Source organism: Salarias fasciatus, chromosome 13, assembly GCF_902148845.1.
Source record: "Salarias fasciatus chromosome 13, fSalaFa1.1, whole genome shotgun sequence".
In the NCBI taxonomy this organism is placed as follows: Eukaryota; Metazoa; Chordata; class Actinopteri; order Blenniiformes; family Blenniidae; genus Salarias; species Salarias fasciatus.
This window is the reverse complement of record NC_043757.1, coordinates 28,210,893-28,235,429: the sequence shown is the minus strand read 5'-3', so window position 1 is coordinate 28,235,429 and position 24,537 is coordinate 28,210,893. Positions and strand designations below refer to the sequence as shown.

Here is a 24,537-nt window from a genome sequence, read left to right as displayed (position 1 = left end):
GACCAATCGTGGCAGCCCTACTGCCAACCTGTACGCATTTTGCACAGCAGGTACTTTAATTTGACATCAAAATCCGCCGGTACGCTCCGTCTCATTAAACTACGCAAAAAGCTGCAGACGTCTGTGAGCGCTGTTAGAAATGTGGACGTGCAGTACTCACGTTGACCACACGGTGCAGCAGTGTAGCGGTGCAGTTTCAACCAATCAGCACTGAGTAGCGGAGAATAGCGGGTCTGCCGAACCCACAGCGTCGGCCGCTCCCTCCGGTCCTCCGCCTCCTCCTCCTTTCTTCCCGCTCCCCCTCCCCCCACCCGCAGCAGCTGGCGGCTAAAATGGTGTGTGTGTGTGTGTGTGTGTGTGTCTGTGTCTGTGTGTATACACGTGTGAGTGTACGTGTGTGTGTTTTGGCAAATATGTACTGTTAACAGCGTTACTTTCACGTTGAAAATACGATGTCATAACAGGGAAATGAGCGCCGAAAGTTTTTTTTTTTCCTATCGACATGAGCGCGAGCTGTGTGTGTACGTGTGCGCACACTTATGTGTGTGTGTGCACATGCTAAGCTAGCTAAGTGGTACTCTAAAAATTTCACCAAAGTTGGCCAGTCTGAAGCACCAACAGAAAACTTAGAGGCAGATGTCTGGAAATACTTTGGATTTCATTTTGACCCCACAGGTGATGCGCTACGAAATTAAAGGGGCGTGGCTTGGTAGGTCACTAAAGCAAAGGGAGGGCGGAACCTCAGACGTTGGATTAAAAAAACCTCTTTCTTTCAAAACTCCAGACACCAGCTTTAACTGAAAAAAAAAAAAAAAAAACGTGAATCGAATTGAATCGTTTTTGGAAATTCAAATCGATACCCAGAAAACGGTTTATTATTTTGACCGGTAATTGTTACGTCCCCAGTTGCTGGGAAAATAGTCTTCACCACGTCAAAGTGGAAACTTCCCACTAACATTTCAGAGCTCAGAGAGGCTCATGTTGCATCCAGACAGTTTTCTCATCAGTTTCTAAACCTCACAGCTGCTGCCAGTTGAAGTGAAAGGAGCATTTTGTTTGTAAATGTTTGTCTTTTAAATGTCTCCTGTTGCGTCTCGTCCGTCCATCAGTGTAAAATATTCCCCTCCATCCCAGAGTGACTTTGTCTTGTTTCCCTCCAGAGAGTCCACAGCAGCACATTGGTGAGCAGAAGAGCAGCTCCAGTGTGGAGCAGGAGGAACATGAAGCTCCACACATTAAAGAGGCGTCTGTTCCTGATGGTGAAGGTGACGATTCCCACCACTCTGAGAGAGACTGGAGCAGCCAGAGACTGACTGCTGCTGCTGTGGAGATCTGCACCCTGTTTGAACAAGCTATTGTCCGGAGCCAGGAGGAGGTGGAGCGTCAGCACAGACTGCTGGAGATCATCTGGAAACCTCAGATCAAGTTACACAGAGCAGGTAATGAAAAGTGTGAATGAACACATTACAGCTGGGTTAAACGATTATTTTTGTAATCGATTAATCTAAGAAATAGTTCTTTGATGCATCGATTAATCTAACGATTCATTTTTAAATCCATGGCGGAGCTCCTCTCCGCCTCCGTGGTTATGCGGCGGGTCCCCGCGCGCTCCGCGGCTGCGTCTCCGGCCGGGAGCAGAGATCCGGAGCTCTCCCGTCAGCCTCCGTGGGGCAGCTCCACTCGGCCCCTGGGAGCCGCCGCCTGCTTCACGCTCCTCCGTGGAGCAAGCCGCGGCGCGGCAGCTCCGGATCTCCGCTCCCGGGCGGAGACGCGCTCCGTGCCGGCCGCGGAGCGCGCGGGGACCCGCCGCATAACCACGGAGGCGCGTGAAGCAGGCCGCGGCTGCTGGAGCTCTCCCGTCGCCGCCGTGGAGCAGCTCCGGGCCGTTTACCCAATCGGCCCCAACTCGGCCCCTGGAAGTCAGACACCAAGGCGCCGTGACAGCCGAGGCTGAATCAAAGTGCCTCTCTGCTGGGGAGAGGAGCTCCAACGTTCCCATCCGAGCTAATTGTGGCTAAGTTAGCCAAAACTGTCAGCTGACCCACCTGAAGACGGTAGACGAGCTGACTTTATGATAACACTGGTGACGGATGAAAAAATATATGGAAAGAGCGATTTTGCAGAGATGATGTCCTGCGCTGAAGCTCCCCTGCCGTGGCCCCCGCTAAGTGCGGCTAAATCGGTTGGAACTAAATAATTGCTGCTACTCGATGCCGCCGCCATTTTTTTTTTATTCTGAAACGACGCATCGACGTGCAGTTTTTGCATCGACGTATTTTTTGCGTCGACGTAATCGATGACGTCGACGCGGCGTCCCAGCCCTAGAACACATGAATGTGACTGAGAACTCTGATTGATTCACTTCAACATGAATGCGTCACACAACACAGAGGGGTGTGGTCGGCTGCGGCGTCCCTCACAGTTAAAAGCGTCCCCACGATCCTTCCAGTCTTCAGTCATGCACTGGACAGTTCTTCACCCAGTTTTAGTTTCTGCAAGCTCCTCAGATGGGTTCCCTGCTTGATGCATGCCAGTGATTGGACGCTTCTCCAACAGTCCAGCATCTTTTCCTCGACCACGGGGTGTGTCTTTCCACATGGCTGTTGAAGAACTGAGGAGCAGCTCTTCGCACCAGTTGGGGTTCAATAACTTGTTGCCAGCTGAAAGATAGTTGCACATGCAGTAATTATTCAATAGCAGGCTTGGACCCATGTGCTCAACTTAATCCAGGTGGCGACTTCATCTTTTGCCAGGCAGTGTATTTTTCTTTTCTTTTTTTTTTTTCTTTAAATTCTTTACTTATACATTTTCTTCACAATTATAGAAAAGTACTATTCTTCTGTGCCAACCTGTGCACACTCTTTTTTCACACAAAACAAAAAAGTACAATAAAGCAACAAAAAAAAGCAAAACACCCAAAATAAACCAACCCCCCCCCCCCCCCCCCCCCCACAAAAAAACAAAACAAAACAATCAAACGCAAACAACATAATCTTGGAGTTATCATTTCACACTGTCTGATTACAAATTCAGAATTAAATTGGACTTTTTAATTTTAGCGTACAAACCCATTTATACCAACAGGCTCTATACTGTCCTTTACGTTTACGACAGCAGTCAACTCTTCCATCCTATAAATATCCAAAGTTATATCCCACCATGCTGACAAAGTAGGATTTCCTGAGATAACCTTCTCTCAGTTATACATTTTCTACCAGCAACCAACAGAATACTGAGCAAACATTTGTCCTTTTTTCTCCAGTCCTGTGATAACCACCCAAAGTGAGTGGTTTTCATCCCAAATGGAAGAGCACATTTGAAAACTTCTTGCAAGGCTCCATGGACATCCTTCCAGTACTGCCTGATATGTAAACAGTCCCACGGAATATGAAAATGGTTCGCACATTGTTCACCACACTTTCTCCAACAAATCAGAGGAGTTCCATCATAATGAGCTTTATGACATGGAGTATTAAAATATCTTATTAAAGTTTTTCATCCATATTCCTTCCATCTCTGTGAGTTTGTACATTTCCATGGCTGTTTCCATATTGCAGTCCATTCTTCCTCTGATATTATCATCCCTGACTCTTTCTCCCAATGCTTTTTTACGTACTCAGTTGAATGAGGTTTATGATTCATTAAACACGAATATAGTACTGAAATAATGTTCTTATTGCTTTTCCCATCATAGGAGTTGCTAAACAATGCTAATAAATCCTCATTAACTGCCGATGTAGGATGTATTTTGAGTCTACGTAGTGATGTTATTGATAAAATATTGATAAAAATCTTGTTTTTCCAAGGCATATTTATGTATAAATGTATCAAAACTAATGACTTTACCATCAATAATAAATTTACTCAGAGTTGTTATTCCTTTCGAAGTCCGGAATTTGAATCGTGTGTCTCGTGTATTGGGTAAAAAGTCAGAGTCATAAGCGTACCATTTCAGCCTTAAGATATTGTCCTCATTCAGCACGGTGGCTGAGTGGTTAGCGCTCTTGCCTCACAGCAAGAAGGTCCCAGGTTCAATCCCCGGACCGTGCGGGCCTTTCTGTGTGGAGTTTGCATGTTCCTCCCCGTGTCTGGATGGGTTTCCTCCGGGATCTCCGGTTTCCCCCGTCAACCGATAACATGCACCATCGGTCAATCCTCCAGTCAGGTGATTCTGACCATTAACCTGACTCCACATCTGGAGATGGGTCCCCGGGCGCTCCCCGCAGCTGCCCACTGCTCCATACGGAATGCTTCAGTGGCATCGATGGATGGGTTAAATGCAGAGAACAAAATTTCGTTGTACATTCACTGTATAATGACCAATAAAGTACCTTACCTTACCTTACCTTACCTTACCTTCAGGGGTGGAGAGCTGTAGTATCGCAGTAAATCATTAACTGTTCAGGCAGATTTGCATATTTACAGTTACTACTGTTTACACCCATTGCTGTCATTGTGTTGTGATGTATTTGTTGTTTGGAGTTCACAGCAGCGCCTGAATCCAGCAGTACCTCTGCAGCTCGACTCCTCACTGGAACACGCAAATATGACAGCATCTCACCTGTATTAGCATCACTCCACTGGCTTCCAGTGGCTTCTAGAGTTGATTTTAAAATCCTCTTATTTACTTTTAAATGTTTGCACGGCGTGGCTCCTTCCGATCTCACTGACCTGGTTCACCTATATGTCCCGTCTCGATATTTAAGATCAGAAGATCAGTTTCAGCTTGTGGTCCCTAAGACAAAGCTCAAGCTTGGTGGGGACCGTGTGTTTTCTGTCACTGCTCCACGACTGTGGAACCAGTTTCCTTTGGAGATTAGACATCCTGAGTGGAGGTCGACCGATTTATCGGCCGGCCGATATTTGGACATTTTTCTCCATCGGCCGTATTTTCTTTTAAAAAGCCGATTTTTGATCCGTTGTATAAAATGACGCAATTTTTGATCAGGCACATGTGGGAAAGGACCCCTGTGGCCCGCTGCTGCATTCATTTCCTCAGAGCGGAGTGTGCTCGGTGGAATCCAGGCTGTGGAAAAAGCTGCTCCTGTTGCATCTGCAATGAATCATGGATTTGTTGAACATTTCAATGTTTTTGTGGCTCCAGTCTGCAGCAGATCAGTGTTTACTGCAGAAAAGAAGTGTGGCCGGGAGCGCGTGGGAGCCGCGGTGCTAATGCTGCTAACACTGCCGTGTTCGACTGTCGGAGAGTTTTTTCTTCTTCTTCTCCTCCGTTGTCCGGGCGCTGCACACCCTAGCGCGGGCAGGGCGCCCGGACTGAACAGGTCTGGCGGAAACCCTGCATATTGTTAACTTCAAATGCTACTTTATGATAAGTTTTAGCAGTAGAGATTAGCTGGTCTGAGCTGACTTTACTTGTGCTTGTTCACCCGTGTTGGTGAAAACACACCACTACTGTAGTTAACAGCAGAACAAAGTAAATAGGAGGAAATGGCGAGAGTAAAAGAGTAAATAATCAATCATGGTGCTTTTTGTGAAGCATGTATTAACCACCCGCATATTCCTCCACATAATGCATGACTGGAGTTGTTTTTATTTGTATGTATGGCTTTTTTTACAGCCTTGTTTCTAACAACTTTTGTTCAAATTATATTAAAGTTTAACATTAAGAAGAGTGTGAATGTTTACTACTGCTTGTTACATTGTGTGTTTACTCAGACAAAATATTTAATTGTTTCGAAAGCTGAATAAATGTTCAGAGGACTGGACACCACTTGTTGTAATAGATTTCTTTTAGTTGCTCAGAAATTGCTGCATTTCACAAAAATGTGATAAATATATATACACGAGGGGGTACCCAAAAGAAACCGGAATTTGGTCAGAAAACAATAATAATAATGAGTTCTGACTTCTGGCCGTCAGATGTGCTGCAGGTAAGCCTCGTGCACATCTGTGAGAAATCTGAGTTCCCAGAGTGACACTGACACCTGTCAGGAGCTATTTATAGTAACAGAGTGCAGCGGCGGTCTGCGATTTTTTCCAAAATGGCGACATTGACTGTGAAGCCAGAGCAGCGCAAACATTAAATTCTGCTTTTTGCTGGAAAAACAGCAGCAGAAACACTCAGCTTGTTGCAGCAAGCCTACAAGGATGCTGCTCTGGGGAAGACTCAGGTCCAGGAGTGGTCCGGGGGTTTGAGAAGGGCCAGATGTCGGCGCGTCAGGTCCGCTCAGCGTGAAAACAATGCTGAGCTGCTTCTCGGCTGTCCAGGGTCTCGTCCACAGCGAGTCTGTCCCTCCAGGTCAGACTGTAAACCAGGACTACTACAGGAAGTCCTCAGACGCTCCGTGAGGATGTGAGGAGGAAGCAGAGCGTCGTGGCGGAGTGGAGCCGGTTGATCCACCACCACAGAGCGCCAGCGGACACGGCGCTGCGCCTCACGCAGTTTCTGGAGAAGAATGAGATGAATCTCCTCTCCCATCCGCCTGATTCTCCAGATGAAGCCTCCAGTGACTTTTTCTTGTTCCCCAGGTTGAAGAAGCAGCTGAAGGGACAGCGGTTTGCAGACGTGGAGGAGGTGACAGAAAAATCGCAGCCGGCAAAAAATGGCACAATTACGCACGGGTCTGACGACACATTGGTGAAGTGGGAGACACGGCTGGAGCGCTGCATTAATGTGGGTGGAGATTATTTTGAAGGCGACAGTGATGTTTTATTTTGAAATGTCAGAAATAAAAAGTTACAGTCACATTCCGGATTCTTTTGGGTACACCCTCGTATATACATATACATATATATATATATATATATATATATATATATATATATATATATATATATATATATATATATGTAGGGGTGTTTAAAAAAATTGATTCGGTGATATATCGTGATATAACATCACGGGATTCTCGCATCGATTCAAAATACGTCCATATCGATTTTTAATTATGTATTTACTCGGCAAATATCCATTGCGGCGTCTTTTTGTGTGCTGCACTTTTACTCCTGGCCACTAGCTGGCAGCACACCACACCAGGAGCTTTGCAGAGCCTCCAGTCCGCCAGAGGAAGAACAGCATCTCGCGAGAGCTCTCCCGGTGGTTTCTTTACACTACCGTCTCACGGTAATTGGATCACACGACAGTCGCCCGCGGCGGAGGAAGTGGGAGACGCTCCGAGGAATATTTATAAAGCCGGAATCTGGACGCACTGTGGCTTTTACAACCAGGACGGAGGGACAGATAAGAGCCACGCCATTTGTAAAATGTGCTTTGCAAAAGTCAAATACCGCGGAAACACCACCAACCCACATGCATTTGAGCAGGATGTCCCCATGCAGGACACCCTGAGGGCCCTGGACATCTGTGAGGGACAGGCTGCGTCCCCCCAGGTGTGAGAAGGAGCGTTGCCTCCTCAGCAGGTCCTTCCTCCCTGCTGCTATCAGACTCTACAGCCAGCACTGCTCCAACCAGTCCAAACACACACCACACACTGTTCTAAATGACACTCCTGTGTATTTGTCTTTTCATGTCTCACATTTTTCTATAATATTGTACATATGTCTGTCCTATATGTATATTTAAATAATGTGTAACTCATATCTGTTAGAGTTTACATATGTGTTCTGTCTTAAATGTATATTTAATTTGTATTTGATTTGTACCTGTTAGTGTATATCTGTTATTTCTTTATATCTGTCTGAAGCTTATATTTAAACTATATTTAAATTATGTCATTTAGTTTGTATCTGTTATTTAATTATATTTATCCTAAATTTATAGTTAATTTTTCTGTGTATGGTTGGACCTTGTAAATTCTCATATTTTGCATTTCTTTTCTGTTTCTATTTCTTTTCTCTGTGCTGCTTAACATTGCAATTTCCCCCTGTGGGACAAATAAAGGAATTTCAATTCAATTCAGTTCAAGGTTTTACAATGATTGCACTTTATTTTCTCAAAACATGTTACATTATTGAAGGTTTATGTAGCCTTTATTTTTATTTACTGTTTAAATGAAAAAGTAGCCTGCAACTTGTTTGCTGTTAAATATAGTTGCTTGAGTGCTTCTGTTGCATTTGGGATGAATAAAATGTGTTTCATACAAGTTTTCTCATGAAGTACCACTAGTTTACAAATTTGTTGTTCCTAAAGTATCGCAATAATCGTCATGAACATTGGTATCGGGATATATCGAATCGTGACCCATGAATCGTGATACGAATTGTATCGCCAGATACTAGGCGATACACACCACTACTAAATATCAAATTGGGAAAATCGGCTATGCATATCGACATCGGCTGCCCAAATTTGGAAAATATCAGCATCGGCCCCCAAAAAAACCCATATCGGTTAACCTCTAATCCTGAGTCACTGAATGCTTTTAAATCTCTTTTGAAAACACATGTTCTTTCACTTGACTGTATACAGCACTTTGGCCGGCTGTAAAGTTTTAAAGTGCTTTATAAATAAAGCTGGTATGGTATGGCACCTCCTTCAATCCAGCAGAGGGTGCATTGTGATTGCTAGATGCACAGTGCAGTGTGAAGCACAGAGAAGAAGAATGCAAAAATGGAATGCCAGAGTTACGAGGCGTGTTGGTCATGATTGATTCATTAAAAGAGAAGCAAAGCAACAAAAAAAGTCAACAGGTGGTAAGGACCTACTTATATGGCACCTAAGCCGGCGGAGATTACATCTCAATCGGTCCCCGCCGCCATTTTATAGGGAATTTTGCGCTCTGCATAATATATTTACTCATTACGGTGACTTAACTTTCCGTTGTCAGTCCTCTGTGGCATATGGTGGGGATCTCCTGTAGACTTGAAGTTTGTCCCGGATCATCTGTTCACGCGCGTCTCCTCCAGTTCGCTGCTGTTGAGCTCCCACGGCTGTCCACGCCGACCGGGCCGGCTGCTCCGCCAGGCTATCCTTGCGGTGATCCTGGTTACCGGGAGGCCCCGGGCGATCATGTCAGTTGTAGCTTCCTCCGCTGACTGATAAAGCTGCGTCCCATTCTCGTAAAAGACCCTCAGCTTGAATGGAAAGGGTGTTTGGAACCTGATGTTGTGGCGTTTCAGAACTTGCTTCGCCTCTGCATATTCCTTGCGCTTCTGCAGGATAACTGGCGAATAATCGTGATCAAAGTATATTTTCTTTCCTTCCCACAGCACAGTTTTTTTACTCCATGCCTTGCGTAAAACATCTTCCTTCATCGTGAAGCTTGCGAACCATATGATTATTGAGCGAGGTTTTTCCTCTCCATTCCCCAATGGCTTGGGGCTCAGTGCCCTGTGGGTTCTCTCAATACCAAGGCTCGTACTCAGGGGAATGTCCAGACTTTCCCGAAGAAGCTTCTCCATAAAATCAGACATTGAAGCCCCTTCGCGAACATTATATACCCAAAGGTTCAGCCTGCGTGATCTACTTTCCTGGTCGAGTATCTTGTGTTCTTGCTCGTTCATCACTTTAATCATTGTGGTTAGCACCTGTTCCACGTTTTGGACCCGGTCTTCAACTTTTTCTATTCGAGTTTCTGCCTTCGTATTCCTCTGATTTGCAGTGGTCAGCTCTGATTTAAAGTCCTGGAAATCTTTACGAAAGTCCCTTAATTCCTCAAGCACAGTCATTATCCCTGCACCGGAGGGCTCATTAGTAGTAGCTTCCGGATTAGCTTCTCTGCTAGCCTCCGAAGCAATCGCTGAATTTTCTTCTCTTGTCCTTTCTTCGATTGTGCCTTTTCGTAGTCCATCCCTTCTCATACTCCCCCGTTTAACTCCCGATGGTTATTATGAAAAATGCCGAAATCCCGGTTTTACGGGGAGGAATATTGTAAATCTCAAGAGAGCTATCGTCTCAAGCTGCCATTCGTGTGGATGACGTCACCGGATCCCTCCAGCAGTGTCTTTATCAAGGCCACCGCAGTCTGAATGCTCAAGTCGCATGTATGAGGCGTCCAACGTCTCTGACATGGGACTGACGCCACAGATCTGCTCCAGGAGAAGCAGCACGGAGAAAGCTGTGCTCTGTTTTTACTCAGTCTCCTTTCCCTGGTGATTTCCTCTAAATTATGTGGCTCTTAATGCAGAACCACTGGAAAAGTGACATGCCTTCACTGATCTGTGTGTCGTCCATATTCACTGCTGTGAGCAGCGCATTTGGCGGGCGGGAGTTTGAACGTAGCCCAAGTCTCACATGCTGCGGTCTGCTGGAAAGGAAGTCCTCCATCCAGCTGCAGAGCTGGTGGTCCAGGTCCAGAGACAGCAGCTGGTTGGCCAGCTTGCCCGGGTCGACAGTGTTGAAGGCTGATCTGAAGTCAACAGACGTCCTCCTCACAGACGAGTTTAGGTTGGACTTCATGAGACTCTCCTCATCAACTGGAAATCCAACCAGAATCTACATATAAACCCTCATAAAAATCTTCCTCTGGGTCACATTGGAGAGAAGATCTGCTTGTTATAAAAACACCCTGATGCACCTGGAGGAGGACGTCTTATCACTCCATCTCAGGCAGCATGGTGAACAGGGAACAGACTGTTGAAGGAATATGAGAGAAGATAAGTGAATATAGCATCTAGAAGAAGATCATCTAACAAGGAATGGTTAATCCAGCAACGGTTCAGCTGCTGAAGGTTCACAGCGGCTGTACACTAGTTTAGACATTTGAATTGTAATAGTAGAAGTAATGTAACTAACCTGTGATCTTGTACTTTTTGTCCCTCCAGAGCTCCAACAGCACCATGACTGTAGAGAGGAGCAGCTCTTTAAACAGGAAACACACTGCTGTCTGGAACAGGAGGAACCAGAACCTCCTCAGGTCAAAGAGGAACCAGAAGAACAGGAGGAACCAGAACCTCCTCAGGTCAAAGAGGAACCAGAAGAACCAGAACTTCTACACTTTAAAGAAGAACAGGAGGATTCAGAACCTCCTCAGACTGAGGATCAGGAGGAACTGGGTACCAGCCAGGAGGGAGAGCAGCTTCTACTGAAGTTTGAAAGTGATTCTTTTAAGGTTCCTTCTATTGAGGAGCAAAGTGACCTGAGAGAACCAGAAGAAGAACTAGACTCTGAGCAGTTCCTCTCTCAGGACTCTGAAGTCCATGATGGAAGAAAACAGAATGACTCAGAATCAGCTGTAAATGCAGAGCTGGGAAAAAGCAGCATATTTCATAGTGACGGAGTGGAGAACTTTCCTGAGTCAGAGAAGCAGGCTGGATGTGAAAAGACTCTTTGTGAGGAAACATTTGGTGAAACCGTCCGAAAAAAACCTAAATTAAGTCAGAACTCAGGAACTGTCACTGATAAGAAGAAGATTAGTTGTGAAGTCTGTGGTATAGTTTCGGTCTGTCAGAGTGCGTTGTTGATCCACATGAGAACTCACACAGGTGAGAGGCCGTATTCTTGTCAAACGTGCGGGAAAAGTTTCAGTAGACAGAGTAATTTGTTGAGGCACATGAGACTTCACACAGGTGAGAGACCATATTCTTGTGACACATGTGGGAAGAGTTTCAGTCAACAGAGTGATTTGTTGGTCCACATGAGAATTCACACAGGTGAGAAGCCGTATTCTTGTCAAACATGTGGGAGAGGCTTCGCCCAGCGGGGTGCCATGTTGGGCCACCTGAGAACTCACACAGGTGAGAAACCATATTCTTGTCAAACATGTGGGAAAAGTTTCAATACACAGAGTCATTTGTTGGTCCACATGAGAACTCGCACAGGTGAGAAGCCGTATTCATGTCAAATGTGGGAAAAGTTTCAGTACACAGAGTCATTTGTTGGACCACATGAGAGCTCACACAGGTGAGAAGCTGTATTCTTGTGGCACATGTGGGACAGGTTTCCTGGATCTTCAGTCAGTTCTGCAACATGTGAAAACTCACCAAGCCTTGAAGTCATGAAACCTCTCATGTAGGAAGTTCAGCTTGAACCGGACGTCAAGTTTTCATCCAGCTGAAAGAAAAGGTTGCTGATCCTCCAATATCTGCATCTACACTGAAAACTTTGAAGTGAATTTTCTGCCTGAGTAACTTTTTTTTTTTGTTTCCTGGGTGGTTGCTGAAGTTGTATTTATTTGAAAATTTCATGTCACAGTGGTTGTGACCCAAATTGGGCACGTTTACATGGACCACGTATAAGCGGATTGTACGTGGAGCAGATTGTAAAATGTGTCATGTAAACGACCGAGTGGATCCGCTTCACTCGGAGCGGATTGTAATTTGGAGCCGATTGTATGAGGTGGTCTACGCCGATCACAATCCGCTCCGTGTCCCTTATAAACGAGTCTGACAGCGGAGCGGATTGTACTGGGGGAGTGTTTGTTCTGCGCATGCGTGTAGTGACGTGTGACGTGCCAGTAAACGGGAAGCAGCACAGTCAAAAAACCAGCAGAGAACGCCACGGTGGTTGAAAAACACTTTTTTAGTAAAAAAAAACCCGACAGAAAAAACATTGGAGAGGCGAGATGGAACCAAATCGCGCAATAGCGAGTTGTATAAAGAGCTGTATAGCAGAATACAAGCGATCGCCGGCTGGTGTTATGGATTAACTGGTTCCCGTGTTAACGAATGACGGCGGAGGTCTGTGTAAACACATTTTGATTACAGCAGTTGTTAAAGTAAGACTCACAAATGACTTTAAACGTATACACTCACTGTAACTGTCGATAACCGACGTTCGCAAGAACGACTACATTTTTCAATCATGTATTGGTCACAAGTTAACACGGGCACCAGTTAATTCGAAACATCGACACGCGGAGCAGAGGCAGAGCTCACACCGAGACGTGCCGCTCGGTGCAGCGGTGCTGCAGCCAGGGGAGCAGCCGCTCCTCCAGCAGCGTATCATGGACTTTTGGGACATTATTTGAGCAGATATCAGCAGATAAAAACTCTCTGCTCGGCGCTGAGGACTGCTGCTGCGGAGCTAAAGACCTGCAAGTTCCTCGTGAGACTTTGTGCGCATGTCACAGGACGCTGTATAATCCGCTTCACCCAGGGTCCTTGTAAACGAGGATTCATCGTGGATCACTTCATGAATACACTCCGTTTAATACGATTGTTTACAATCCGATTGAAAAAAACACCCATGCAAACTGGGCCATTGTCATGGTTGTTATCCCAGTGTTGTTGAAATGTACTTACACTCACTCTGAAATCCTTGAACCAAGTTTGTTCCTTGTTCTCTGATCTGCAGGAACTGTGGTCGTTGGACATAGATTCATTGGTTCACAGTACATTACAGCGACGTTATTGAATGTTGTCCATACAAATCTATACAAATGAGTAATTTTTTTATAAAAGTAATTGCTGTGCTATGGTCCCTTTTGATCTGACCCCTTTTTTTTGTTTTGTACTGCAGGTACTAATGGAGAATCAAAATGTTCAGTGAAAATGACAAATAAAATCCACCTCTTGAAAAAAATCCATTGCAATGAGACATTCCCTTGTTTTGTCAGAGACCTGGTGTCTCAGAGCTGTGCTCTGTCCAACTGGAGCTCTCATACATGTCTTTCAAATTGATTAAATCTACTGTAATTCTGACTTTGGAGCTTGCCCTAGACTGACCTGAGACACAACTGATGAGGAATGGAACTCAAAAGAAAATCTGAGAGACTGTTCAGCAGCCCGGTGACGCGCTTCAGGTTTCTCCAGTTACCAGTAAAGTAGTTCTATTTCATCCCTACTGACCGCCAGAGGCGGAGCTTAAAGCACTGGAATATTCCCTTCGCGCATGCGTAGTTGGAGTATGTATACCAACAATGTCACTTGTGACCCCTGGGTGACCCATTAACTGTTTAGGCAGATTTGCATATTTACAGTTACTACTGTTTACACCCATTGCTGTCATTGTGTTGTGATGTATTTGTTGTTTGGAGTTCACAGCAGCGCCTGAATCCAGCAGTACCTCTGCAGCTCGACTCCTCACTGGAACACGCAAATATGACAGCATCTCACCTGTATTAGCATCACTCCACTGGCTTCCAGTGGCTTCTAGAGTTGATTTTAAAATCCTCTTATTTACTTTTAAATGTTTGCACGGCGTGGCTCCTTCCGATCTCACTGACCTGGTTCACCTATATGTCCCGTCTCGATATTTAAGATCAGAAGATCAGTTTCAGCTTGTGGTCCCTAGGACAAAGCTCAAGCTTGGTGGGGACCGTGTGTTTTCTGTCACTGCTCCACGACTGTGGAACCAGTTTCCTTTGGAGATGAGACATCCTGAGTGGAGGTCGACCGATTTATCAGCCGGCCGATATGTGGACATTTTTCTCCATCGGCCGTATTTTCTTTTAAAAAGCCGATTTTTGATCCGTTGTATGAAATGACGCAATTTTTGATCAGGCACATGTGGGAAAGGACCCCTGTGGCCCGCTGCTGCATTAATTTCCGTCAGAGTGGAGTGTGCCCGGTGGAATCCAGGCTGTGGGAAAAGCTGCTCCTGTTGCATCTGCAATGAATCATGGATTTGTTGAACATTTCAATGTTTTTGTGGCTCCAGTCTGCAGCAGATCAGTGTTTACTGCAGAAAAGAAGTGTGGCCGGGAGCGCGTGGGAGCCGCGGTGCTAATGCTGCTAACACTGCCGTGTTCGACTGTCGGAGAGTTTTTTCTTCTTCTTCTCCTCCGTTGTCCGGGCGCTGCACACCCTAGCGCGGGCAGGGCGCCCGGACTGAACAGGTCTGGCGGAAACCCTGCATATTGTTAACTTCAAATGCTACTTTATAAGTTTTAGCAGTAGAGATTAGCTGGTCTGAGCTGACTTTACTTGTGCTTGTTCACCCGTGTTGGTGAAAACACACCACTACTGGAGTTAACAGCAGAACAAAGTAAATAGGAGGAAATGGCGAGAGTAAAAGAGTAAATAATCAATCATGGTGCTTTTTGTGAAGCATGTATTAACCACCCGCATATTCCTCCACATAATGCATGACTGGAGTTATGTTTTTATTTGTATGTATGGCTATTTTTACAGCCTTGTTTCTAACAACTTTTGTTCAAATTATATTAAAGTTTAACATTAAGAAGAGTGTGAATGTTTACTACTGCTTGTTACATTGTGTGTTTACTCAGACAAAATATTTAATTGTTTCGAAAGCTGAATAAATGTTCAGAGGACTGGACACGACTTGTTGTAATAGATTTCTTTTAGTTGCTCAGAAATTGCTGCATTTCACAAAAATGTGATAAATATATATACACGAGGGGGTACCCAAAAGAAACCGGAATTTGGTCAGAAAACAATAATAATGAGTTTGGACTTCTGGCCGTCAGATGTGCTGCAGGTAAGCCTCGTGCACATCTGTGAGAAATCTGAGTTCCCAGAGTGACACTGACGCCTGTCAGGCGCTATTTATAGCAACAAAGTGCAGTGGCGGTCTGCGATTTTTTCCAAAATGGCGACATTGACTGTGAAGCCAGAGCAGCGCAAACATTAAATTCTGCTTTTTGCTGGAAAAACAGCAGCAGAAACACTCAGCTTGTTGCAGCAAGCCTACAAGGATGCTGCTCTGGGGAAGACTCAGGTCCATGAGTGGTCCGGGGGTCTGAGAAGGGCCAGATGTCGGCGCGTCAGGTCCGCTCAGCCGTGAAAACAATGCTGAGCTGCTTCTTGGCTGTCCAGGGTCTCGTCCACAGCGAGTCCGTCCCTCCAGGTCAGACTGTAAACCAGGACTACTACAGGAAGTCCTCAGACGCTCCGTGAGGATGTGAGGAGGAAGCAGAGCGTCGTGGCGGAGTGGAGCCGGTTGATCCACCACCACAGAGCGCCAGCGGACACGGCGCTGCGCCTCACGCAGTTTCTGGAGAAGAATGAGATGAATCTCCTCTCCCATCTGCCTGATTCTCCAGATGAAGCCTCCAGGGACTTTTTCTTGTTCCCCAAGTTGAAGAAGCAGCTGAAGGGACAGCGGTTTGCAGATGTGGAGGAGGTGACAGAAAAATCACAGCCGGCCCTGAATGGCACAATTACGCACGGGTCTGACGACACATTGGTGAAGTGGGAGACACGGCTGGAGCGCTGCATTAATGCGGGTGGAGATTATTTTGAAGGCGACAGTGATGTTTTATTTTGAAATGTCAGAAATAAAAAGTTACAGTCAAATTCCGGATTCTTTTGGGTCCACCCTCGTATATACATATATATATATATATATATATATATATATATATATATATATATATATATATATATATATATATATATATATATATATATATATGTAGGGGTGTTTAAAAAAATCGATTCGGTGATATATCGTGATATGACATCACGGGATTCTCGCATCGATTCAAAATACGTCCATATCGATTTTTAATTATGTATTTACTCGGCAAATATCCATTGCGGCGTCTTTTTGTGTGCTGCACTTTTACTCCTGGCCACTAGCTGGCAGCACACCACACCAGGAGCTTTGCAGAGCCTCCAGTCCGCCAGAGGAAGAACAGCATCTCGCGAGAGCTCTCCCGGTGGTTTCTTTACACTACCGTCTCGCGGTAATTGGATCACACGACAGTCGCCCGTGGCGGAGGAAGTGGGAGACGCTCCGAGGAATATTTATAAAGCCGGAATCTGGACGCACTTTGGCTTTTACAACAAGGACGGAGGGACAGATAAGAGCCACGCCATTTGTAAAATGTGCTTTGCAAAAGTCAAATACCGCGGAAACACCACCAACCCACATGCATTTGAGCAGGATGTCCCCATGCAGGACACCCTGAGGGACCTGGACAGCGGTGTGAGGGACAGGCTGCGTCCCCCCAGGTGTGAGGAGCGTTGCCTCCTCAGCAGGTCCTTCCTCCCTGCTGCCATCAGACTCTACAGCCAGCACTGCTCCAACCAGTCCAAACACCACACACTGTTCTAAATGACACTCCTGTGTATTTGTCTTTTCATGTCTCACATTTTTCTATAATATTGTACATATGTCTGTCCTATATGTATATTTAAATAATGTGTAACTCATATCTGTTATAGTTTACATATGTGTACTGTCTTAAATGTATATTTAATTTATATTTGATTTATACCTGTTAGTGTATATCTGTTATTTCTTTATATCTGTCTGAAGCTTATATTTAAACTATATTTAAATTATGTCATTTAGTTTGTATCTGTTATTTAATTATATTTATCCTAAATTTATAGTTAATTTTTATATGTATGGTTGGACCTTGTAAATTCTCATATTTTGCATTTCTTTTCTGTTTCTATTTCTTTTCTCTGTGCTGCTTAACATTGCAATTTCCCCCTGTGGGACAAATAAAGGAATTTCAATTCAATTCAGTTCAAGGTTTTACAATGATTGCACTTTATTTTCTCAAAACATGTTACATTATTGAAGGTATATGTAGCCTTTATTTTTATTGACTGTTTAAATGAAAAAGTAGCCTGCAACTTGTTTGCTGTTAAATATAGTTGCTTGAGTGCTTCTGTTGCATTTGGGATGAATAAAATGTGTTTCATACAAGTTTTCTCATGAAGTACCACTAGTTTACAAATTTGTTGTTCCTAAAGTATCGCAATAATCGTCATGAACATTGGTATCGGGATATATCGAATCGTGACCCATGAATCGTGATACGAATCGTATCGCCAGATACTAGGCGATACACACCACTACTAAATATCAAATTGGGAAAATCGGCTATGCATATCGACATCGGCTGCCCAAATTTGGAAAATATCAGCATCGGCCCCCAAAAAAACCCATATCGGTTAACCTCTAATCCTGAGTCACTGAATGCTTTTAAATCTCTTTTGAAAACACATGTTCTCTCACTTGACTGTATACAGCACTTTGGCCGGCTGTAAAGTTTTAAAGTGCTTTATAAATAAAGCTGGCATGGTATGGCACCTCCTTCAATCCAGCAGAGGGTGCATTGTGATTGTTAGATGCACAGTGCAGTGTGAAGCACAGAGAAGAAGAATGCAAAAATGGAATGCCAGAGTTACGAGGCGTGTTGGTCATGATTGATTCATTAAAAGAGAAGCAAAGCAACAAAAAAAGTCAACAGGTGGTAAGGACCTACCTATATGGCACCTAAGCCGGCGGAGATTACATCTCAATCGGTCCCCGCCGCCATTTTAGAGGGAATTTCGCGCACTACATAATATATTTACTCATTACGGTGACTTAACTTTCCATTCTCAGTCCTCTGTGGCATATGGTGGGGATCTCCTGTAGACTTGAAGTTTGTCCCGGATCATCTGTTCACGCGCGTCTCCTCCAGTTCGCTGCTGTTGAGCTCCCACGGCTGTCCACGCCGACCGGGCCGGCTGCTCCGCCAGGCTATCCTTGCGGTGATCCTGGTTACCGGGAGGCCCCGGGCGATCATGTCAGTTGTAGCTTCCTCCGCTTGATAAAGCTGCGTCCCATTCTCGTAAAAGACCCTCAGCTTGAATGGAAAGGGTGTTTGGAACCTGATGTTGTGGCGTTTCAGAACTCGCTTCGCCTCTGCATATTCCTTGCGCTTCTGCAGGATAACTGGCGAATAATCGTGATCAAAGTATATTTTCTTTCCTTCCCACAGCACAGTTTTTTTACTCCATGCCTTGCGTAAAACATCTTCCTTCATCGTGAAGCTTGCGAACCATATGATTATTGAGCGAGGTTTTTCCTCTCCGTTCCCCGATGGCTTGGGGCTCAGTGCATTGTGGGTTCTCTCGATACCAAGGCTCGTACTCAGGGGAATGTCCAGACTTTCCCGAAGAAGCTTCTCCATAAAATCAGACATTGAAGCCCCTTCGCGAACATTATATACCCAAAGGTTCAGCCTGCGTGATCTACTTTCCTGGTCGAGTATCTTGTGTTCTTGCTCGTTCATCACTTTAATCATTTTGATTAGCACCTGTTCCACGTTTTGGACCCGGTCTTCAACTTTTTCTATTCGAGTTTCTGCCTTCATATTCCTCTGATTTGCAGTGGTCAGCTCTGATTTAAAGTCCTGGAAATCTTTACGAAAGTCCCTTAATTCCTCAAGCACAGTCATTATCGCTGCACCGGAGGGCTCATTAGCAGTAGCTTCCGGATTAGCTTCTCTACTAGCCTCCGAAGCAATCGCTGAATTTTCTTCTCTTGTCCTTTCTTCGATTGTGCCTTTTCGTAGTCCATCCCTTCTCATACTCCCCCGTTTAACTCCCGATGGTTATTATGAAAAATGCCGAAATCCCGGTTTTACGGGGAGGAATATTGTAAATCTCAAGAGAGCTATCGTCTCAAGCTGCCATTCGTGTGGATGACGTCACCGGATCCCTCCAGCAGTGTCTTTATCAAGGCCACCGCAGTCTGAATGCTCAAGTCGCATGTATGAGGCGTCCAACGTCTCTGACATGGGACTGACGCCACAGATCTGCTCCAGGAGAAGCAGCACGGAGAAAGCTGTGCTCTGTTTTTACTCAGTCTCCTTTCCCTGGTGATTTCCTCCAAATTATGTGGCTCTTAATGCAGAACCACTGGAAAAGTGACATGCCTTCACTGATCTGTGTGTCCTCCATATTCACTGCTGTGAGCAGCGCATTTGGCGGGCGGGAGTTTGAACGTAGCCCAAGTCTCACATGCTGCGGTCTGCTGGAAAGGAAGTCCTCCATCCAGCTGCAGAGCTGGTGGTCCAGGTCCAGAGACAGCAGCTGGTTGGCCAGCTTGCCCGGGTCGACAGTGTTGAAGGCTGATCTGAAGTCAACAGACGTCCTCCTCACAGACGAGTTTAGGTTGGACTTCATGAGACTCTCCTCATCAACTGGAAATCCAACCAGAATCTACATATAAACCCTCATAAAAATCTTCCTCTGGGTCACATTGGAGAGAAGATCTGCTTGTTATAAAAACACCCTGATGCACCTGGAGGAGGACGTCTTATCACTCCATCTCAGGCAGCATGGTGAACAGGGAACAGACTGTTGAAGGAATATGAGAGAAGATAAGTGAATATAGCATCTAGAAGAAGATCATCTAACAAGGAATGGTTAATCCAGCAACGGTTCAGCTGCTGAAGGTTCACAGCGGCTGTACACTAGTTTAGAAATTTGAATTGTAATAGTAGAAGTAATGTAACTAACCTGTGATCTTGTACTTTTTGTCCCTCCAGATCTCCAACAGCACCATGACTGTAGAGAGGAGCAGCTCTTTAAACAGGAAACACACTGCTGTCTGGAACAGGAGGAACCAGAACCTCCTCAGATCAAAGAGGAACCAGAAGAACAGGAGGAACCAGAACCTCCTCAGGTCAAAGAGGAACCAGAAGAACCAGGACTTCTACACTTTAAAGAAGAACAGGAGGATTCAGAACCTCCTCAGACTGAGGATCAGGAGGAACTGGGTACCAGCCAGGAGGGAGAGCAGCTTCTACTGAAGTTTGAAAGTGATTCCTTTAAGGTTCCTTCTATTGAGGAGCAAAGTGACCTGAGAGAACCAGAAGAAGAACCGGACTCTGAGCAGTTCCTCTCTCAGGACTCTGAAGTCCATGATGGAAGAAAACAGAATGACTCAGAATCAGCTGCAAATGCAGAGCTGGAAAAAAGCAGCATATTTCATAGTGACGGAGTGGAGAACTTTCCTGAGTCAGAGAAGCAGGCTGGATGTGAAAAGATTCTTTGTGAGGAAACATTTGGTGAAACCGTCCGAAAAAAACCTAAATTAAGTCAGAACTCAGGAACTGTCACTGAGAAGAAGAAGATTAGTTGTGAAGTCTGTGGTATAGTTTCGGTCTGTCAGAGTGCATTGTTGATCCACATGAGAACTCACACAGGTGAGAGGCCGTATTCTTGTCAAACGTGCAGGAAAAGTTTCAGTAGACAGAGTAATTTGTTGAGGCACATGAGACTTCACACAGGTGAGAGACCATATTCTTGTGACACATGTGGGAAGAGTTTCAGTCAACAGAGTGATTTGTTGGTCCACATGAGAATTCACACAGGTGAGAAGCCGTATTCTTGTCAAACATGTGGGAGAGGCTTCGCCCAGCGGGGTGCCATGTTGGGCCACCTGAGAACTCACACAGGTGAGAAACCATATTCTTGTCAAACATGTGGGAAAAGTTTCAATACACAGAGTCATTTGTTGGACCACACGAGAGCTCACACAGGTGAGAAGCTGTATTCTTGTGGCACATGTGGGACAGGTTTCCTGGATCTTCAGTCAGTTCTGCAACATGTGAAAACTCACCAAGCCTTGAAGTCATGAAACCTCTCATGTAGGAAGTTCAGCTTGAACCGGACGTCAAGTTTTCATCCAGCTGAAAGAAAAGGTTGCTGATCCTCCAATATCTGCATCTACACTGAAAACTTTGAAGTGAATTTTCTGCCCGAGTAACTTTTTTTTTTTTGTTTCCTGGGTGGTTGCTGAAGTTGTATTTATTTGAAAATTTCATGTCACAGTGGTTGTGACCCAAATTGGGCACGTTTACATGGACCACGTATAAGCGGATTGTACGTGGAGCAGATTGTAAAATGTGTCATGTAAACGACCGAGTGGATCCGCTTCACTCGGAGCGGATTGTAATTTGGAGCCGATTGTATGAGGTGGTCTACGCCGATCACAATCCGCTCCGTGTCCCTTATAAACGAGTCTGACAGCGGAGCGGATTGTACTGGGGGAGTGTTTGTTCTGCGCATGCGTGTAGTGACGTGTGACGTGCCAGTAAACGGGAAGCAGCACAGTCAAAAAACCAGCAGAGAACGCCACGGTGGTTGAAAAACACTTTTTTAGTAAAAAAAAACCCGACAGAAAAAACATTGGAGAGGCGAGATGGAACCAAATCGCGCAATAGCGAGTTGTATAAAGAGCTGTATAGCAGAATACAAGCGATCGCCGGCTGGTGTTATGGATTAACTGGTTCCCGTGTTAACGAATGACGGCGGAGGTCTGTGTAAACACATTTTGATTACAGCAGTTGTTAAAGTAAGACTCACAAATGACTTTAAACGTATACACTCACTGTAACTGTCGATAACCGACGTTCGCAAGAACGACTACATTTTTCAATCATGTATTGGTCACAAGTTAACACGGGCACCAGTTCATTCGAAACATCGACACGCGGAGCAGAGGCAGAGCTCACACCGAGACGTGCCGCTCGGTGCAGCGGTGCTGCAGCCAGGGGAGCAGCCGCTCCTCCAGCAGCGTATCATGGACTTTTGGGACATTATTTGAGCAGATATCAGCAGATAAAAACTCTCTGCTCGGCGCTGAGGACTGCTGCTGCGGAGCTAAAGACCTGAAAGTTCCTCGTGAGACTTTGTGCGCATGTCACAGGACGCTGTATAATCCGCTTCACCCAGGGTCCTTGTAAACGAGGATTCATCGTGGATCACTTCATGAATACACTCCGTTTAATACGATTGTTTACAATCCGATTGAAAAAAACACCCATGCAAACTGGGCCATTGTCATGGTTGTTATCCCAGTGTTGTTGAAATGTACTTACACTCACTCTGAAATCCTTGAACCAAGTTTGTTCCTTATTCTCTGATCTGCAGGAACTGTGGTCGTTGGATATAGATTCATTGGTTCACAGTACATTACAGCGACGTTATTGAATGTTGTCCATACAAATCTATACAAATGAGTAATTTTTTTATAAAAGTAATTGCTGTGCTATGGTCCCTTTTGATCTGACCCCTTTTTTTTGTTTTGTACTGCAGGTACTAATGGAGAATCAAAATGTTCAGTGAAAATGACAAATAAAATCCACCTCTTGAAAAAAATCCATTGCAATGAGACATTCCCTTGTTTTGTCAGAGACCTGGTGTCTCAGAGCTGTGCTCTGTCCAACTGGAGCTCTCATACATGTCTTTCAAATTGATTAAATCTACTGTAATTCTGACTTTGGAGCTTGCCCTAGACTGACCTGAGACACAACTGATGAGGAATGGAACTCAAAAGAAAATCTGAGAGACTGTTCAGCAGCCCGGTGACGCGCTTCAGGTTTCTCCAGTTACCAGTAAAGTAGTTCTATTTCATCCCTACTGACCGCCAGAGGCGGAGCTTAAAGCACTGGAATATTCCCTTCGCGCATGCGTAGTTGGAGTATGTATACCAACAATTTCACTTGTGACCCCTGGGTGACCCAGAAACTGTATAAGTTCAGGTCTCCGTCCAGGATCGACTCCTTTTTTCTTCTCGTATACAGTTCATACACCTTGTGGATTATGGGATGTGCCTGTGCGGTGACGCTGAGGCAGTGTCGCTTGCAGTGAGAGATTCATTCATCACCTCCAGGCAGAAGGTGAGGTTGCCAACTCTACTACTCTTCATGACTGATGGAGGGTTGCGGCTCGCTCCCCCCGGGTTTGTTTGCATGAGGACCGTGGCCATTGTAGCGTGGGTGGTCGATGTTACTGGGGCTCAGGGACACCGCTCGCGTCCCTCGCCCGGCTTCAGGAAGTGGGCAGCGGTCTGGCTGGTATCATACTGTGCTTCTGACTGTTGTGAAGCTGCATTTGAGCTCCCTGCTGTGCGAGGTGCTGCTGCTATGGTGTCACTTTAGTGCCAAAATTCGGTGCGCAAAAAAATCATCGCGCACAGTTAAACCTCTCTCTGTGTGCTCGCGATGCCTCTCTAATGAGTGCATGCTTCACTGTTTTGTAGTGCTTGGATTTATTTGTTATAAATAATCGTAGTTCTCACACACTTAGATGTGTGGGGAACCGCGAATGCTTTGTCTAGAATTTACTTTTCCTGATAATCTTAGCGTAGCAGCTGCGGGACTCGTGGGAGTCTTCCTGTGTCCAGCCTACGGTTGGGTGCAGTCAAGGCCTCTGGGAGTGAACGTTTTAGATAGTTATTAGAGACTTGCTGCCCTGCGAGGGCAGAACTCACTCTGTTACTCTGTTGACTGCGTGACTTCTGCTGTACAGCATAATAAAAGTGGCCAAAACAAACTCACCGGCGGAAGCCCTTTATTAAATAAAATTGCCATAACAGTTGGCGTCACGAACAGGATCCTACGAGTGGAATCCGGCGGAGGACAGAGACCTGGTGATTGGCCATCCTGTGGACAAATTGCTGCAGCCCCGCCGCCATTGACGGACCCTATGGGGACTGGGTCTGAGCCTACCGTCCGGACCACCACTAGGATCCACGAACTGGTTTCCCTCCTTTTCGGGGAAACTCCTACAAGCACCCGGTGAGTTCTTTCCATATTGGACTGGTTGGAGGCCGAGTGACTGATGTAGTGCCAGTCACTATAATACAAAGCATAAAACTTCAATCCTCCCAGAGTGTTTAGTGTTTGGAGTGGGAGAGAGATTGGAGAGGGGTTTTTTAGCACTTTTGCACCCCCGGGTCTGGGCTGGGACCGTAGAGGCGAAAAGGCCGTTGGAGACGTCCAATTGAAAATGGATGACAGCTCTGTTGACCACTCCACTAGGAGGATGAGAGAGGGGTCAGTTGTCCCCTGTCCCGGTGTCGGACAGGAGAGGAGTCATTTGGCCCAGGCTCATCTGTTTGTCAGAGTACGTCTGATAGACAGGTTGGAGGGACCTGGTCGTCCTCATGGAGAGTCCTCCAGACACCCCAATATGTAATGACATGTCAAGAAGGTATGGGCCCGAGTGTGTGGGACGTGTGAGAGAATGGAGTGA

General features: G+C 45.5%; 1 protein-coding gene across 3 annotated transcripts in view; it reads left to right on the top strand.

Moving 5' to 3' along the window:
* The window catches only part of LOC115399614 (zinc finger protein with KRAB and SCAN domains 8-like), a 30,759-nt gene extending 9,516 nt beyond the window's left edge, over positions 1-21,243 (top strand). Inside the window, exons 2-4 of one of the 3 annotated variants that reach the window (XM_030107111.1) lie at positions 1,161-1,439; positions 20,043-20,870; positions 20,955-21,243. In XM_030107111.1, the coding sequence (XP_029962971.1) occupies positions 1,161-1,439; positions 20,043-20,870; positions 20,955-21,136 (1,289 nt within the window). In that variant the 3' untranslated portion in view covers positions 21,137-21,243. Of the gene's footprint in view, positions 1-1,160; positions 1,440-3,262; positions 3,730-20,042 lie in introns of those variants that run through there. The other 2 variants (XM_030107110.1, XM_030107113.1) reach the window with 2 other exon arrangements.
* Positions 21,244-24,537: the final 3,294 nt, after the last annotated feature.